Source organism: Pristiophorus japonicus, chromosome 9 (genome assembly GCF_044704955.1).
Source record: "Pristiophorus japonicus isolate sPriJap1 chromosome 9, sPriJap1.hap1, whole genome shotgun sequence".
NCBI lineage: Eukaryota > Metazoa > Chordata > Chondrichthyes > Pristiophoridae > Pristiophorus > Pristiophorus japonicus.
This window is the reverse complement of record NC_091985.1, coordinates 91,582,398-91,599,566: the sequence shown is the minus strand read 5'-3', so window position 1 is coordinate 91,599,566 and position 17,169 is coordinate 91,582,398. Positions and strand designations below refer to the sequence as shown.

The following is a 17,169-nucleotide window of genomic DNA, read 5'->3' as shown; positions in this document are numbered from 1 at the left end:
ATTGCGCAGTCAGACACTGCATACAAACTGGAGCTGCTATTTGTGCAGTGACACAGCAGACAGCTACGTATGTAATTTAACCTCTAAGTGACCTAGCAGGAAGTAAAAGGGTGTAGTCAGCTGTGCGGGAGCTCGGTGCATGTGAGCAGCCTCAAGATGGATGCCAAAATGGGTTTGTCATTCTTTTAATTAATTTCAGATGATAGAGTTGAAATCTTTTTTTCCGTGTTTGATTCTCAGCAGTATGCCTCATCATTTTGTTTTGGTGTTGAAAATTGGTGCCTTGATTGGAGAGTACTGCATTGGGCAGAAGGACTGATGAGGTCAGATAGTGTATATACTAGTAGGTTTGTGTAAAAAGGATTTAAGGCTTTACAGTATAGAGGAACCGCAGCATTAAGCATTCTTGTTAAAAATGGCAATGAAGTTTGAGATAAGAGATTGGTTAAGATAGCTGGTAATTGGATGAGACCAGCACGCTAGTTGCAGCTTATTGATACTATTTTTAGGCATAGCAGATGCCAGTTGATGCATACCAAATATTGCCTGCAGTATTTTATATGGTGTCTGCTCAGTTTGCACTGCTTTGAACTGATTTTATGCTGTACATATAATCAATGTAGACATTGTACTTTGATTTTCTGAGGTATTTAGTGAGTGCCTAGATGAAAATGAGTCATTTTACAGTGCCGTCAGATTTTTATCTGCTCCTAAACTAAGCAAGAAATTTCTTATCAGTTGAAGAATGCAATTTTCTGTGTTCATGCCCAAGGTGCACCTATTGTAAATAGTGAATTTAATGTTTGTAGATTTATTATTTGTAGGTAAAGAACAAAGAGAGCAAGTTAATAAATTGCTTGGCTAATGCCCTAGAGCTGTCTTCCAAAAGATTGAATTATCAGTTGGAGGTCGCCCCAAAAATTGATATGGCTGCTGCAGATTTTAATCTACAGAATGTGGTTATTAAATACTAAATTTTAATTGTAATATTTGATCCCTGGTATTTTTAAAGCAAGATGAATTTATCTTAATGTCATCCAGTAAGAGATGGGGATCCATAAAGTAACAAAGGATTATTCAATCTGATTCCTTTTTTAAAAAAAATGTATTCTGCAGATAAGTGAATTGAAACCAACACATCCATGTTTATAAATTTGAACAAGAACTGTAGCATTAAGCACAATCTGTAAAAATGAAACAAGCTTGAGCTAAGAAATTGATTGAAAAGGAAAGAGCTAGTAATTGGAAATCGGCATACTATTGTCATTGCTGAAAACCCCGATGGGTCAGACAACAAAAACACCATGTGGTGTGGCACAAACCAGGAAGGCCCCAGGCTAAGTTTTTTTTTAAACTGAGTAAACTGATCTCTGCAAGGATGGAGTGTTACAATTGGCCTCACTGTTTCTAAGTTAGAGAGGAATAAAATTAATTGAGGTTCCAGTTTCCAAACACTTTGCAGTGTCTCTTGCTAAAGGTGGTCATAGGCAGTCCCTTGAAACAAGGATGACTTGCTTCCACGCTGAAAAGAGAATGAGTTCATAGGTGATTCAATGAAGGACCTAATATTCCGGATCCTGAACTACATGTTGAAGGGTGGAAGATGCCTGTGTGTGGATTTATTAACGTGTGGTGGCCGTTGCACGCCAGTCACTACAAGGGCTTGGTCCAGTGGCTAGGATCAACCAAGACGACTGGAGACCAGCTCTGCTGCACGGACTTAGTGTGCGCGCACATATCGCAGTGTGGGCTGGCCCATGCTGTCCCTGGGCCCCGAACACACACCTCTCTTGGACCTCAATCGCATCCCTCTATGAACTGTTGCCGCTCCTTCGCCCTGACCTCGCCACTCCTGTACCTGCCCGCACTGCAGTCAGCCATTGCTCTCCTGCAGTGGTATGCCGCCACACGCTGCTCCCTCTAATGGCCCCGGCCTGCTGATGGTGCTGAAGTACAGGACTGCGCCGATTTCCGGGCTGGGCTGCTGTACGCTGCCAAAGGTATGCTTGTGTTGATGAGATTTGGCTGTGTTGCAGCCCACTGTTAATAGTTTGCTGGCATTGCTCTACAGGCTCACATATGAGAATAACTGCTTAGGAGGTACTGGTGAGCTGCCAGTACCTATGAAATAAAACCATGGTGTGAGTCATTGGATAGTGCACTTTTAGAAAGCCATTTCAGGTGTATTTTGATGTGAAGTGGAAGCCTAAATCAGATGGGCGGTCCTGGTCTGAAGTTCACACACTGAAAGCGAGCATTATGAAATGCCCTCCAGGAGTGTGAAGCTGGGTTTAAAAAGTGCTCGTGTGGTCGCCCGATCTCTCAGGCACTTTGTGAATGTCAGTTATTCATAGCAAGTAGTATAACTTTTGGTTTTGCCTGCTGTACTTTGCCCTCCACTGCTCTAGGCCTCATGACTATTATGCATGTAAATAGTCACTATCAAGAAGTAGAATGAAAAACCTGAAGGATGAAGATAAATCTGAGGTTATTGATTTTTATATTGTCAAGATATCTAGAGTTTTAACATTTACAAATCATTTAGATTTATGACCTGGTATTGTAACTTGTGGTTGTCACATTGTGGAAGATTCCCTCTTTGCACTGTGATGAAATTATAAACCAATTTATAAAGAATATATATACAATTATTAAAGCACACAAGTCTTCACCAATCCGATTAAACTTATTCGCTACTTGAAATTCCCAAAAATGTACTAAACACATTCCACATATTGTTTAAAAAAAAAAGTTGTGGGGGTGAATTTTTAAACTATATCTTGTCTATCTGGACTAAAAGCAGATGTTTTGAGTCTTGGCATTTTGCAGATTTTGTATAGTGTAATCTCGCGCAGTAGGTGCAAGGTTTAAACAAACTAGTTTACATTTTAATTGTTTTGGCTCTTCAGTTATCCAATTTGTTTTTTTTCTGTGTATAATAAAAAATGAGTAAGCTCATCAATCAGATAGCTAATGCTTTCTTTGAACATTTTGACTGCAAAATATTTTTGCCAGTCACTATCAGCAATACCATCCCAAAGTAAATTTCCTAGATATGTCGTACACGAGAGTCCCTATCCAACCCTGAAGAAGAACTTGGGTTTAGTTTAGCTTTCTGTGATGTATGGCCCCTTGTAAAGGTATGTAATTGGCAATCTTAATGCTACTCTTCACAATGTAACAGTAACCCTTATTAAATGAGGTCAGTATTAGCATAGCAAGAACATTTAATACATTTCCTTTTCATGTGTAAAAATTATTTTCCTGAATTTGCCTCCTCCTCAGCTGTTAACCATGGGGCATCTGATCCTGGGATCTCTGGCATCTGATATTAAATGTGAATCCCACCACTGCTGTTGCACAGTGTAATTCTGTGTAGCAGTGAATACCACCAACAACTTGCATTTGTATTGTGCATTTAACAGAGCAAAATGTCCAAGACACTTCAGAGGTGGGACGTCTTTGTAATGGGGAGGACATGGATCGGAAGCTCAGCTCGAGATTAAATAGGACACAGATTGTAAACAGTCTATTTCAATCTCGGATGGTGGCTGGGTAGGAGGTTGGAAACAGTCACAAAGATAGAGTTGGTGGCAGGAGGTGAAGACATTGACTTCAGTCTTGCCAACCTTTTAACTGGGGGAAGTTGTAGCTCGTACAAGACTGACTGTTGGACAAGCAGTCTGGCGAGCAAGTGGGGGGGGGGGGGTTCACTTGAGTTGTTGAAGCTGTAAAGCTGGATGTCATCAGTGTACATGTTTGAAGCTGCCCTCACATCTTCAGGTGGTGCATACTTTGGTTGTATAAAAACCAAATGTGAACATGGTTTCAATATCCTTTCTTTTGTTTTGGAATGAAGTGGAAGGGAATGAACATACTGTAGTGTGCATTTTTTTTTTGTGTGTGTGTGACACACACTGCAGTTTCCTAACATTAGCTGTCAATTCTTCGATGGTTAAAATGCCTCTAGTTAAATTTGAAAATCTCTGGCCAATGATGTACAATTTTCAATAACCCAAATTTCAAAAGTAAGTCAGTTTTCTGTCCGTCTCAATTTGCTTCTAGTTTTACAAATTGCTTCAATATTGGGTTATGTAATGTCATATGAACTTTTATGCTGAGAGAAGAGAGATGCTGTAGTGACAGCTGCCATAAATATTGACAGTAGCTGAATTCAAGAGTTGAGCTTGATGATTTGTGATCTAGCTTCAATCCCCATATCTAATACAGCCTTAATAGTAAACTAGTCTACCAAACACTTTTAGCACCAGGCGCTGATGGAATCTTGAGTTTTTAGAAAATTGTTATTGAGCATCGTTCCAAAAATGAGTTTTAAATCCTTTTAACTTATTGTTGCTCGGACCATATTGGCAAAATAAACACAAGATAACGAAGTTTCAATAGTCACTGAATTTGTAAATAGGTTAAAGGGTAAACACAAAAATGGAGTAAGCTGACTAAAATTTGTGCAGTACCTAATATGAAGATTCTGGTGGTAACTTTTTACAATGTGGATTTTTTAGGTTTAACTGTTGCAATCTTCTCTCAAAACCTCAACATGGCTTTATAGCCAGGACGTTCATTTTTCCACAATTCACATCTTGCTATTCTGAGAGCAATGCTTATGACCGTGAAATGGACAGGTCTAGATGTAACATGCAGCCTTTTCCTCAATTCTTCTTGCCTCGTCCCCTCCTGAAACCAACCTGCAAGCTGCTTAAAATTGATTAGCAAATAAAGCTGGATGATTTTGTTCTTGGTCAAATCTGCAATTTTTAAACTAAATTCTTCTTATCCACATTACTGTTGGTGGAAGGAGTTTTAAATTGGAATTATTCCAGTGCAAAAGATTATTTACTGGTGGGGGAAACAATGGTGCAATATAAAGGAAATTCAGTATATCAAAAGATTAGGGTGTTTCTTTAACACCTACCCATCACAATTTGGAAACGGTGTTTGTAAATGAATTTGAAGTCCTTCCTTAATACAATTGTGTTGAGTCTAGTTACTGACCCAGTTTGAAATGATAGAAAATTGTTATTGAGCATTGTTCCAAAAATGAGCTTTAAATCCTTGTAACTTACTGTTGCTCGGACCATGTTGGCAAAATAAACACACAAGATAACGAAGTTTCAATAGTCACTATAATATAAATTTGTGCAGTACCTGATAAGATTCTGGTGGTAACTTTTTTACAGTGTAGATTTTTTTTTTAGTTTTAACTGTTGCAATCTTCCCTCAAAAAAGCTCCACGTGGCTTTAATGTCCTGACCATCAATTTATGTAATGGAAGCAGTTATGCGTTGTGCTAATTCTTTCTTCTCCCCCTTTAATTCTGGCAGTTGTGGACTTGATCTACTGGCGTGATATTAAGAAGACTGGATTGGTATTTGGTGCGAGCCTGTTCTTGCTGCTGTCGATGACAATTTTCAGCATTGTCAGTGTAATTGCATATCTTGCCCTGGCATTGCTTTCAGTTACCGTTAGTTTCAGGATATACAGAGGTATTCTGCAAGCAGTGCAGAAGTCTGATGATGGGCACCCATTCAAGTAAGTATAATTCAAGTATATGATTGGTAATATGTACTAGTGTATTAACCTATAATATAATATGAATAATGTTAACAGTTTTGTGCAATGTTAATGTACATCCTCAACATAAATACCTCTGCAAAAGCTTTTAGGACATGTGCATGCGACCCAGTACTTCACGTAATAATACCCATAATATGTGTAATAGATGATTTTATGCTAGTATAAGGTGATGTGGTTTCCCCTATACTTGTAATCAGGAATTTCATGTTTTTGTTTGATCAGCTTTTTGTAATGCTTTGCCTGCGTAACTAACACTATCATAATTAACTACACCTCATATTTTAGACCACTGGCAAAATTAAAAACTATAGCCCACTACCAATCCCAGGCTACATTAGAGGATATCATAAATAATTGGTATTAAAAAATAAGGGTTCAAAGTTGTCGTCGTCCAGATGATTTTCAATATATCAAGATTGTAATTTCACTGCAGTATTCCAATTTAGTTTTATGCAGTGCCGCTATTTCCTTTTCCAGGGCCTGCTTGGAGACTGATGTTGCTGTGTCAGATGAACTGGTACATAAGTATAGTGATATTGGGCTAGGCCACATCAACTGTGTGATTACTGAATTAAGACGGCTGTTCCTTGTTCAAGACCTGGTGGATTCTTTGAAGGCAAGTGTTTATCTCATTTTAATTGTAGCAATTTTCCATCTGCTATATTTTGCTTGATTATTACAAAATATTGCAAATGTAATCAAGATTTCAAATTATGATAGCTGTTGAAGTTTTAGGGATACAGTAATAGTATGCAATTTAATTGTGGGATCATCAAAAACAACTTGCATTAGAAAAATGTCGAAGGTGTTTCTCCGAAGCATAATTGGACAAAAATGGATGCTGACTCGAGCGATATTGATAGGGGTGATTATACAAACTTGATTAGAGGTGGGTTTAAAGGAGGTGTGCTTCAGGTTAAAATGGCAATGGTTTGAGTTCTAAACTATTGTTGTGGAGGTAGTCTATGTGTGGTACAGTCAATCTCCAATGTCTACATTCCTCTTTTGTGTATTCAGAATGTGGTCTTCCCAAAATCTATTAAGCTAGACTATATTCTGGTGGAACATTGTATGTATGCATAATTAAAAGAATAAAGGCAACCTTACCATCTATCCATTGTGCAAGATTGACTGTTTACCTCTCGCCCAACTATTAACTAGACATTGTAGTATGGCGTCCACTTCCTCAAACTGATTCATTAAGGCCTTCGATCTGTGAAACCCACTTCACTGGTTTTTCCAAATTTCATGCAGATGGGTCTTTACTACAACCCATTGAGCCAGGCACTAACTCTGTAGTGTTCTCTAGACCCTGAGAATATCCTCATGGGTTTGCTGGAGCACACCACTGGCTATGATTGATGACTTTAAGCCAATGGAAAAAATGACCAGGTCATTTTTGTATAATTGAAAATAGCCATTGATCTTCAGCATTAAAATAAATTATCACTTAAATTGATATAATTGACGTGTTCTAATTATTCATATTCTGTAAATTCCATTTTAAAATAGCTTTCATATAGACATTTTCCAGCAGAAAACTTGGTGTCAGCTTTCAATGGCTGTAGTGTTTCAATAACTTCAAATTTAAGCCTAACTACTTCCAGTCATGTGCTGATATGTTAAGTGACCTGATGTTTACAGTTACAAACCTTTAAAATATCCCAAAATTCAAAATGGTGGCAGAGTCCTCAAATTATAAGCTGTCTGCATAAATTCATAGCTTCAAGGAACTATTACTATTTTTGGAAAAGACACCGATGAGAACTTTGATCTGTTTTCCATTTAGGAATGTAGATGTTGACCATAAAACAATGTTTTGAAGCCGTGTCATCATGACTGGAAGTGGTAATTTATTTGCTAGATTGTTAATTTTGTGATTCTCAGAATTTGTATTAAACACATGCTGATTTACTAGTGTTTCTAAATGACTAGAAGAAATGTGCAAGAAGACATCCAATTTATTTTACTATCGATACAGATTTGTGAGCCCTGCTGTGGATTGGCTGGTTACTGTGCTAGTTGGTAACTTCCTTCACCTTAAGTGGGAGGGAAAATAGCAACAATTAAAATGTGCTCCTGATGTTGCCAGTGAATGGAGAAACTGACTGGGAGCATTGACACTTAGGCAGGTAGATAGTCTGTTATGCCAACAGTGCTACTGTGCTTTTACTCTACCGAATGTGTCACTGTCTAGAACACATTTTGATAGGGTAGGGTTGTACAGTAACATAATTGTCTCCAACTTGGTAACCATTTGAAATTTTTTTTGTCCCTAATTTTGCTCCTGCTATGCACTTCTGTCTAAGTTTTCATTATCAGACTGCAAGGGAAGGGCAACTTGGACTAGTAAGATTAAAAGTAATGCCAGGAAGTCTTGAATTCCCTCTGGAAATCTATAACATTTCTCTCCTTCTGCCGCCCATAAATTGATTAAAGATTGAGACCATCCTTGCAGCTGCCAACCATCTTCCCAATCCCTCCCTCCATCCTTAACTTAACACTAACCTCCCAGGTTAATTTGCAGCTTCTCCCTAATCATGCTCCCTGACCCCTCAAGTTCATCTCTTCCGAGATACCCTTGATTTTTGTCCCCACCCCACTCCAACCTCTCTGGCCCTCGTGCACGCTGAAATGTTTAAAACCAACTCCTGTTCAGGCACTGTCCGCTTGTCTTTTTCAGAGCTGCCATTCAGCTTACTACCCAATTACTAACTTTCTCGTCTTCTCGAGTCCTTCAGTATGCTGTTAGCTCTCAATGGCCTGCTCACCATAAATCGCTGTGGTCCCTGCACACCCACAACACCGAGACTGCTCTGGTCAAGATCACCAATACTATCTTATGGCTTAAAAACTCCTCCACTCTCATCCTATCCTGCAATTGACAGCTTTTGATACAGTTGATCAAACTTTCTTCTTCCAATACCCTCTTGTGATCCATGTCAGTGAGATTGTCATTGCATGGTTCCACTCCATGTCAATATGCAGACTACACATCTCCTTCAGCTCCCACACATTTACCTTTTTGGAATCTTTTTTTTTCATCCTCATCCTCTCTGCCCCCCGCCCCCCCCCAAACCTCCCTTATCCTTGACCCCTCTGCATTCACCTTTTAGATGCCTCACCTAGGCATCATCTTCAGTAATTAGCTTCCATGTGTATGTTGACAACATCCAGGCTTACCTCTGCTACTTCCTTAACCTCAGAACTGTTTCTAGGCTACCAGACTGCCTGCTTGATATTGCCATGAATGAGACATGTCCTATAACTGAACATTGGGAAAAGTGCAGACATTTTAGTTTTTGCCAAAAACCATGCATTGTCGCCAGTGATTCCAAGTCCTGACTGTAGATAGTTTGAACTATTTTGCTTCGAACTTTGACATTCTTCTACAGGTACCAAGATCGCTTACTTTCACCTCAGTAGTTTTGCCTTCCTCTGCCCTTACCGTCACCTGCCTCCAACTATTATCCACACCTTTATCACCTTTAGACTCTTAATTGGCCCCTCAAAACCCAAGTCACCCAAAGCTCCATCACTCTAATCCTTTCCTGCGCTTGGCTCTGCTTGCCCATCACCGCCACCCTGCCATTGGATTGAATTTAAAAATCTTCATCTGTAAATCCCTCCATAGCCGTGTCTTTATAGCCCATCACTGTGACCATCTAAAGCCTTATGTGCCTTCCCGCTGGTCCTCTTATCGTTTTACCAACAAATGCACAAAAAGGTTAAAGTACACGTGCCCAACAGTGGTATCTCTTGCTCTTTTTATTTGCCAAAAATACCATTAACCACATCTGGATTCCCAATTAGTCACCTGGCTAACATATTGGGCAACCCTGGTTTAGAGACATAGGGCCCAAGTTTCCACATGATTTGCGCCTGATTTTTAGGAGCAACTGGTGGAGAACGGACTATTTTAGAAATCGCAATTCTCCACTTTTTGTTTCTACAGTTCTAGTCAGGTAGAACAGTTCTAGTCTAGAACAGAATTTTTTCTCCAAAAGGGGGCGTGTCTGGCCACTGACTCCTGATTTGAAAGTTTCCACAGTGAAAATGTACTCCAAACTAAAGTAGAATGGAGCCAGTGAAGATTTTTGTAGAACTGAAAAAACCTGTTCTACACATTAAAAAAATCAGGCGCAGGTTACAAATTGGGTGTCCAGAACGAGGTGGGGGGGAGGGGAGGCGGGGGGTGGTGGAAGGGAACTCATTAAATTCTACAATAAATCCTTATTTATACTTCTACAAATATTATACAAATAAATCCAACCTGAATAAACATTTATAAGCCAAGAAAAGATTAAATAAACCATCTTCCTACCTGTGAAAGTGCTTCAGCCAGGGAGAATTCTGCAGCCGTTCGTGCCGCTGAGCGGGAGGGGGGGGGGGGGAAGGGAGGAGAGGGAGAGGAGGAGAGAAAGCCGTTCGTGTTGCAGAGGGGAGGGAGAGGGGGAGAGATTGAGGGGCTTCGGGCCCCTCCCACACAGTTCGGCACCTGGAGCTACTGCACTTGCGTGCCGACTGTAGCGCGCATGTGCAGAGGTCCCGGCACTGTTCCGCCCCCTCCACAGCTCGTGCTGGCTGCGCAGAGGACCTGTAAGTAGGTGGAGAATACAGAGGATTTTTTTAGGCGCGAAAAACGGGCGCCCAGCTCGGAGGGGCGCCCGTTTTTTTTTCTTGTGGAAACTTGGGCCCATAGAAACAGAAACTAGGTGCAGGAGTAGGCCATTCGGCCCTTTGAGCCTGCACCGCCATTCAATGAGTTCATGGCTGAACATGCAACTTCAGTACCCCATTCCTGCTTTCTCGCCATACCCCTTGATCCCCCTAGTAGTAAGGACTACATCTAACTCCTTTTTGAATATATTTAGTGAATTGGCCTCAACAACTTTCTGTGGTAGAGAATTCCACAGGTTCACCACTCTGGGTGAAGAAGTTTCTCCTTATCTCGGTCCTAAATGGCTTACCCCTTATCCTTAGACTGTGACCCCTGGTTCTGGACACTTTCTTTTTCATTACTCTGTTCATTGTGGTATTGTGAAATCTAGCAGTTTTAATACAACATTCATTTTTAATCAAACCATGTGTGACTGTCTAATTTTAACCAAAAGTTAATGAACTTGCTATTTTAGATCAGATGTTGTGATTTTTGCCAGGCTAATGTGACTAAACCTGTCTCTCTGGCATTATCATGTATAGATTTGCTGTGTTTAACGTTGCATAGACCATTTTATGTTAAAGTCCTTTTCTGTACTGTGATTAAAATTGAATCTTGTAATTTTGAATAAGTCAGACATTTTTCTGCCAGTTAGTAGCATTAATGATGTGATCCTTTTATGTTGGATGCTTTAAGTGTTTTATCCTTTGCATTATAAATCAAAAATTTATAGATATAGCCTAAAATTGTGTGGAAATTGTAACTGAGTGGTAGAACGTAACTCAGAAAAGGGAGCTTTAGATAAGCCTGTGGTAATAGTTTTCACAGTACTTTTGAGCATCATGAGGCTCGAAGTGATTCTGAATGCTATCAAAAATGGAGTGAAATTAAATGAGACTGATTTTGGAGAATGGAAGAATCAAGGCTATTTGCAAATAGAGAATTGTGCCTATTGTCAGGAGAGGTTAAGTTCCAGCAGATATTATTCGTAGACTGAAACTTGCACAACTCATTGCACTAATGTTGCGAAAGGCATTTATGTAGGGCAGCAGATAAGATTTTGAAATAACTGACCTTATTAAATATTTGAAAGATTTCCATTTATGGCTTTCTAATCCCAGTAAATCAAGACTGGGAGTTGGTGTACCTTGAGTAAATGAGTTTAAAATCCACAATTTACCATTTTAAATCTTATTTTGTAGTTATTTTCATAGACTGCAGTGTATTCAAATTAATTTAAAAATAAGTGTGAACTCTAGTTTATTGTGTAATTTATTAGAAATGTAGCTTTTTGTTTTTAGATGTGTTGGTACTGGAATGAATCTGGAGTTAGTATTCTGTAAAGAGATAATTGGAATAATTTCCATTTCATTGGTAGAGATACCATGGTATCTATTCAACTAGTTAGGGAGGAGTTTACTTTTGGCTTTTGAACTGAAATGGAATTGGTGCCATTTGAATGCACCATTTTTGTAGATGTAAAATAGGCCTATGTTTCTCGTATCTAAGGAATTGAGAGTTAAAATTATTTTCCTGGCACATTAGTGGCATTGATGCATTTTGCTTGGCAGACTGTGATACCAGCATACAGGCAGGAATTTCCTGGTTTCCCATGCCTTGGGATGTTTTGCTACTTTAAAGGTGCTATATAAATGCATGTTATTGATGAAAGCAGCTGATGTGCTTCTGGTCCAATTTGCATTGGGCACTGGGAATGCAGGGGTTGGGATTTCCTGGGCAGGAATAGAAATTTGTTGGTGCAGCTGCTTAAAGTGGCAGGGCATTGGCAATGTCTGGGCAAACTGAACCACACCAACTCCGATCCCTATCTTATGTGTCTGATGCAGAGTGGAGTTTCAGCCTCTTGTGTGATAAACATTTTTAATACTAAAGGAATTTCACAAATGATTAAACGCAGTTAATTTTTATTTTTAGTGACTGCTTTATGGTCCAGTACTGGTGACATTTGTTCACTCACTGTCTAAATTATTTTTCTGTTGTCATCTTAGTACAGAACACCAATTTATTATGACCGTTGTCTGCTTTGGTGCTTGCATTAGTACAAACTTGTCAACCTCTTATATGCAACGTACCAAATCTTCCAAAATTCTTTAAAAGATGTTCTTTTTTGTAGATGTGAAGTGTACATATCTATTTCTGAAGTCTGAATTATTAGCATGTATTTAAATTGAAGGGCCTTTGTTTCATTGAAAATGCCCTTTTGTATTATCTGGCAATTAAGTAGTTATTTCATTTTAATAAAGGACTGTCCCAATATGTTACTACTGCAATGTGTTATTATTCATTCATCCTGTTAAACTCCAGAGGTCTGAGAGGGACATGTTTGGATCAGGTGGCCATTGTAAAATGTAATTTTTCCCCAGTTTATGATCATGCATTTAATCTGTTGCAACTCTTTGGCATTTGTTTTTGTTTACCAAATTAGAATAGTGCTAGCTTTGGATTTACCCAAGCCCATTGCTAGTTATATAATTTACGAGGGCTTACCTGAAATCACTTCCCCTTATTTGATTTTGCTTTTGAGGACTAGACAATTATTTTAATGTTGTTTTGGATTTTGTCTATTTTCAAATGTCTCCTATAGATGTTGCTCAATGAGAACTTTGGATTATAAATGTATTTACCTGTATTTTCCTTCCATTAGTTTTCAGTGCTGATGTGGTTGCTCACGTATGTTGGTGCCTTGTTTAATGGGCTGACCCTGCTGATAATAGGTAAGTCATTTGTACTTTGTATTTTCTTTTCACTAAAGATGTGGATCTTGTAAAATCTAACTTTAAAATGCTTATACTTATATAAAGAAACATTGGGAGCTGAAATAGTCCCAAAATGCAGCATTCCTGCAGGAACCTAGGATTCCTCTGTCGTGGTATACAGCTGCCTCTTTTTGCCTCGTATCCTACCTTGGAGACCATTCCAGCGACTAATCAGTCTGCGTGTGAAGTGCTCCCTGAAATGGTCTTGAGCTTCCTTTTTCAGCTTGCAGTAGTGGTTTAACTTGGTAAAAGTACTTTGGATGAAACCTTTCTGTTCAACTTAGTATCTTAGAAACATAGAAAAATAGGTGCAGGAGTAGGCCATTCGGCCCTTTGGGCCTGCACCACCATTTAATAAGATCATGGCTGATCATTCCTTCAGGTTGAGAACTTTAACATCAAGGCGTTGCTTAACCGGGAGGCAATGCAGGGGAGATGATGCGCAGGACTCAGTGCGAGTTAGGACATGGGTGGCAGAGGTTTGGATCACCTCTAGTTTACGAAGGGCAGAACATGGGAGTGCGGTGGAAGAGTCCGGTCTAGAGGTAACGAAGGCATGGATGAGGGTTTCAGCAGCAGAAATGTTATGGCATGGGCGGAGGCGGGCGATATTACGAAGGTGGAAATGGGCAGTCCTAGTGATAGAATGGTTGAGGTAGGAAGCTCAAATCGTGATCAATGGTACCAAGGTTACAAACCAGGTTAGACTGACCAGGGAGAGACTGAATCAGGGGAAAGGGAAGTTAGTGGCGTCCTCCGCCCAGCCCTGGGATCCTTCTAACTCCAGCCACAGGCCCCGGGGTCCCTCTAACTCCAGCCCCAGGCCTCAGGCCCAGTCCCAGGATATCGAAGATCTCGCACCCATCGATGCAGTCGGCCCCCAGCCCGTCCTGCTCGCGGGCGGTGAGCAGCCACTCCGAGCTGCGGCCGTAGATGAGCGGGTTCGCGTTCTCCAGCCGCAGCCCGGCCGCCATCACAGCCCCACTCTTGTATACTGTCTGCTTCTGATACAGTAATTTTTGTGCTTAAAATTCAAATTATCCAGTAATTTGAATTAAACAACTTTGAATTGAGGTGTAAACTGTACATCTAGATCCCATATTATTTGAAGGCCAAAAGGTCCAGATTTTTCAAAATTCTTGTTGCAGTAGTGGTCTGCTTTGCAAGCTCTTCTCTGCACAGCTTCCAGGGCTTGGATATTTCTTTTGTCTCGATAACTAGAATTGAATCACTATTCAAGATGCGCCTGGCCAAAGCACTGTACAGCTTCAGTCTGATGGCCCCAGATTTGAACTCTGCTGATTTGATAATATAGCTTTGCATTCGGTTTGCTATAATTGCTACTGTGTAACAACTGGCTGAATGTTTATGCTCATCAATCCCAAATCTCTTTCAGCCTCATTCTTATACAATGCCTTGTATTCATTGCTCTTGAATTTTAACTGCTATAGTTCTTCTTGCAAATATCATCTAGTCCTTTTGCAATTCCCTACCACTTCATCAAACCTCTACCATCCTTCTTTCTCTCTTTCTGACCACCTCTCTCCAACCTTCCAGTTTAGCATCATCAAATTTGGACAACCTTTCTGAATCCAGATCATTTATGTGCATAAACATTATCAACCCCAGCACTGATTCTTGGGCACTCCACTCAGTATATTTTCCCAGCCCAACTTCACTCCATATACCTGCCACTTCCCCTCTTTTTGTCAGTCGTATTTCATTCCAAATACTTCGGGTACCCGTTGCCTTTACTTGTATTGCAGCCTTTCATGTAGTTTTCTGTAAGTCTGTGTATTATGCCATAGAGCTCCAATGTCCATTTTGGATGTCACTACCTTTTTAAAAAAAAAATTCTGACAGTTGATTCCATTATTTTCATGCACGCTTCATCTACATGCTGCCCTTTGGTGATGTCATCTACAGACATGGAGTTAGCTTTCACATGCAAGCTGATGAGAGAATTCTATCTCTCTGCTGATTCTTGACTTCTCCATTGCCTTTGTGCAATCGGACTGCTTGTCTGACATCCAGCCTTGGATGATTAGTAAATTTCTCTCGTTAAACCGTGGGAAAATCAAAGACATTGTCTGCAACCCTGCCACCAACTCCAGTTCTCTCCCTGGCCTCTGACTCCGGTTTAACCATTTGACCCAAAACTGAGCCACTGACTCATCTCCACTCAAACAAAGACTGCCTCTGCCTGTAACGTGGCCCATCTGCTGAAACCCTCACCGTGCTTTTGTCACCTCTGGACCTGACTCTTCCAATGTGTTTTCTTGGCTGGCCCTCCCATCCTCCATCTCCATAAGTTTCAGCTTACCCAGAACTCTGTATCCTATGCCAAGTCTTCTGCTCTATGTGTCACTTGGTTCCCCCAATGCCCCAAATTTAGAATTTGCAACTTTTTTTTTTTTAAATCTCTCTTGCTTTACCCTGCCGTACCTTTTTGAACTTGTGTTACCAACCATCTTTAAGTACTGTAGGGAATAGAATACGGCCAGGGTGATGATCTGGACTAGTTTCAATTGCGTGGATGGGTCGGAGAGGAATTTTCCCAGATATTTTCTCCCTAAATTGGCCTGGGTTTTTAATCTGGTTTTTACACCTCCCAGGAGATCACATGGCTCCGGTTGGGGTGGAGTGTAGAATGTTTGAGTATAAGGGATGTTGCCGTTGTAAGGTGGATTGGTTGGACTGGCTGCTCTTTGCCTTTCTGTCATTGTTCATAGGTTTATATGTAACCTTTAGGGCTGCTGACCAAGGGCTGTGTGGCTCTTTGTTGGCCGGCGCAGACATGATGGGCCGGAATGGCCTCCTTCTGCGCTGTAAATTTTTATGTCTCCTCTTCTCTTTCCTCTCCTCCCCCCCCCCCCCCCCAAAAAAAAATATATAATTTTCTCAACCCAACCTCTGGTGCATTTGCAGCTGCCCAGGTCCCATGCTTTAGGATTTCCTTCCTATACCCCCCCTGCTTTTGTAGCTCCCTTTCCTCCTCTTCAGACCTTTTTTAAAACTTCGCTGTATGGCCAAACTTTTCATCACTACTACTTTTACCTTGGTCGCAGTGCCAATTTTTTTTCCTTGCACCTCAAGTTCCTTGGGGTGCTTTTTGATGTTGAAGACACTACAAATGCAAGTTTTTGCTGTCTTCTTGATCAGGGCCAGGATAGTTTTCTAGATGCAAAAATGTTTGTCTTTTTATGGGTGGGGGGTGACTTTTTGAATGTTTTTGCTTTCCTTAGACTATTTAAAGAGTTATATTCTGGAACCCAGCCCCAAATAGTTTTTGTTGACTTAAATAGTTTCACCTTGGGAGTCAATTTTGCAGTTCTTTTCTGGAGGTTAAACTGACCAGAGAGGGGGATCCTGTCCAACTAGTATGTCTTTTCAAAGAGCTATAAAGTTGGTATCTGAATTATATCACACTCTTGCCTGATGAAGATAATATAAAAGTGGAACAGAAATTACTGAGGATTAGAAAAAGGTGATTGCTTTCTGTAAGGAAAAAAAATGCAATGAATATATTTGCACAGATGGCTTTTTTTAAACTGTTTCTAATGCTATTTAAAGTATTACATATTGAAGGATTGATTTTTATTTTTCCTGCAGCTCTGGTAGCAGTTTTCAGCATCCCTGTTGTTTATGAAAGACACCAGGTAAGTGTCAAATTCAAGTATATTTTAGTGTCTCCCCTTTCTCCTATGGCAGGTGTGTGAAACTCAGTTTAGATGGTTGGCCTGATCCATCATCCTGGCACTTGGCATGGGCCATATTCAGCTAAAGTTATTTGGACACACTAGGGGATAAATTGATGTGCGTTCTGCCTGTATTTTGGGTGTGAAACGGGTTCGGTGTATAAGCACAAGGTCTTGCACCTAATCTTTGTGGCATAGCTGCCACCATATTGGCCCTTACTGTTTTAGGCATCCCGGATGGCAGGCTGAAATCCACGTTGGATCAATTTAAATATGCAAAGAATGCAGCTATTTTAGGACCCTTTTGCAAAAGGCATGAAAAACTAGGTGTTCAGACTAGTTTTCAGTTCTACAGTGGCTTAAACAATAGTCCTTAAAGAGAACTGCTGAAAAAATGTTAGGTAAAGTTTTTTACTTGCCCTTCTGTGGAGGAGCAGGT

General features: G+C 40.2%; 1 protein-coding gene across 7 annotated transcripts in view; it reads left to right on the top strand.

Annotated features, from left to right (window-relative positions):
- The window catches only part of rtn4a (reticulon 4a), a 105,225-nt gene that overhangs the window by 79,759 nt on the left and 8,297 nt on the right, over positions 1-17,169 (top strand). For 6 of the 7 annotated variants that reach the window (XM_070889563.1, XM_070889562.1, XM_070889564.1 and 3 more), the window contains 4 exons: positions 5,343-5,550; positions 6,073-6,211; positions 12,921-12,990; positions 16,645-16,691. In XM_070889563.1, coding sequence (XP_070745664.1) covers positions 5,343-5,550; positions 6,073-6,211; positions 12,921-12,990; positions 16,645-16,691 — 464 coding nt within the window. Of the gene's footprint in view, positions 1-79; positions 173-5,342; positions 5,551-6,072; positions 6,212-12,920; positions 12,991-16,644; positions 16,692-17,169 lie in introns of those variants that run through there. The other variant, XM_070889569.1, reaches the window with a different exon arrangement.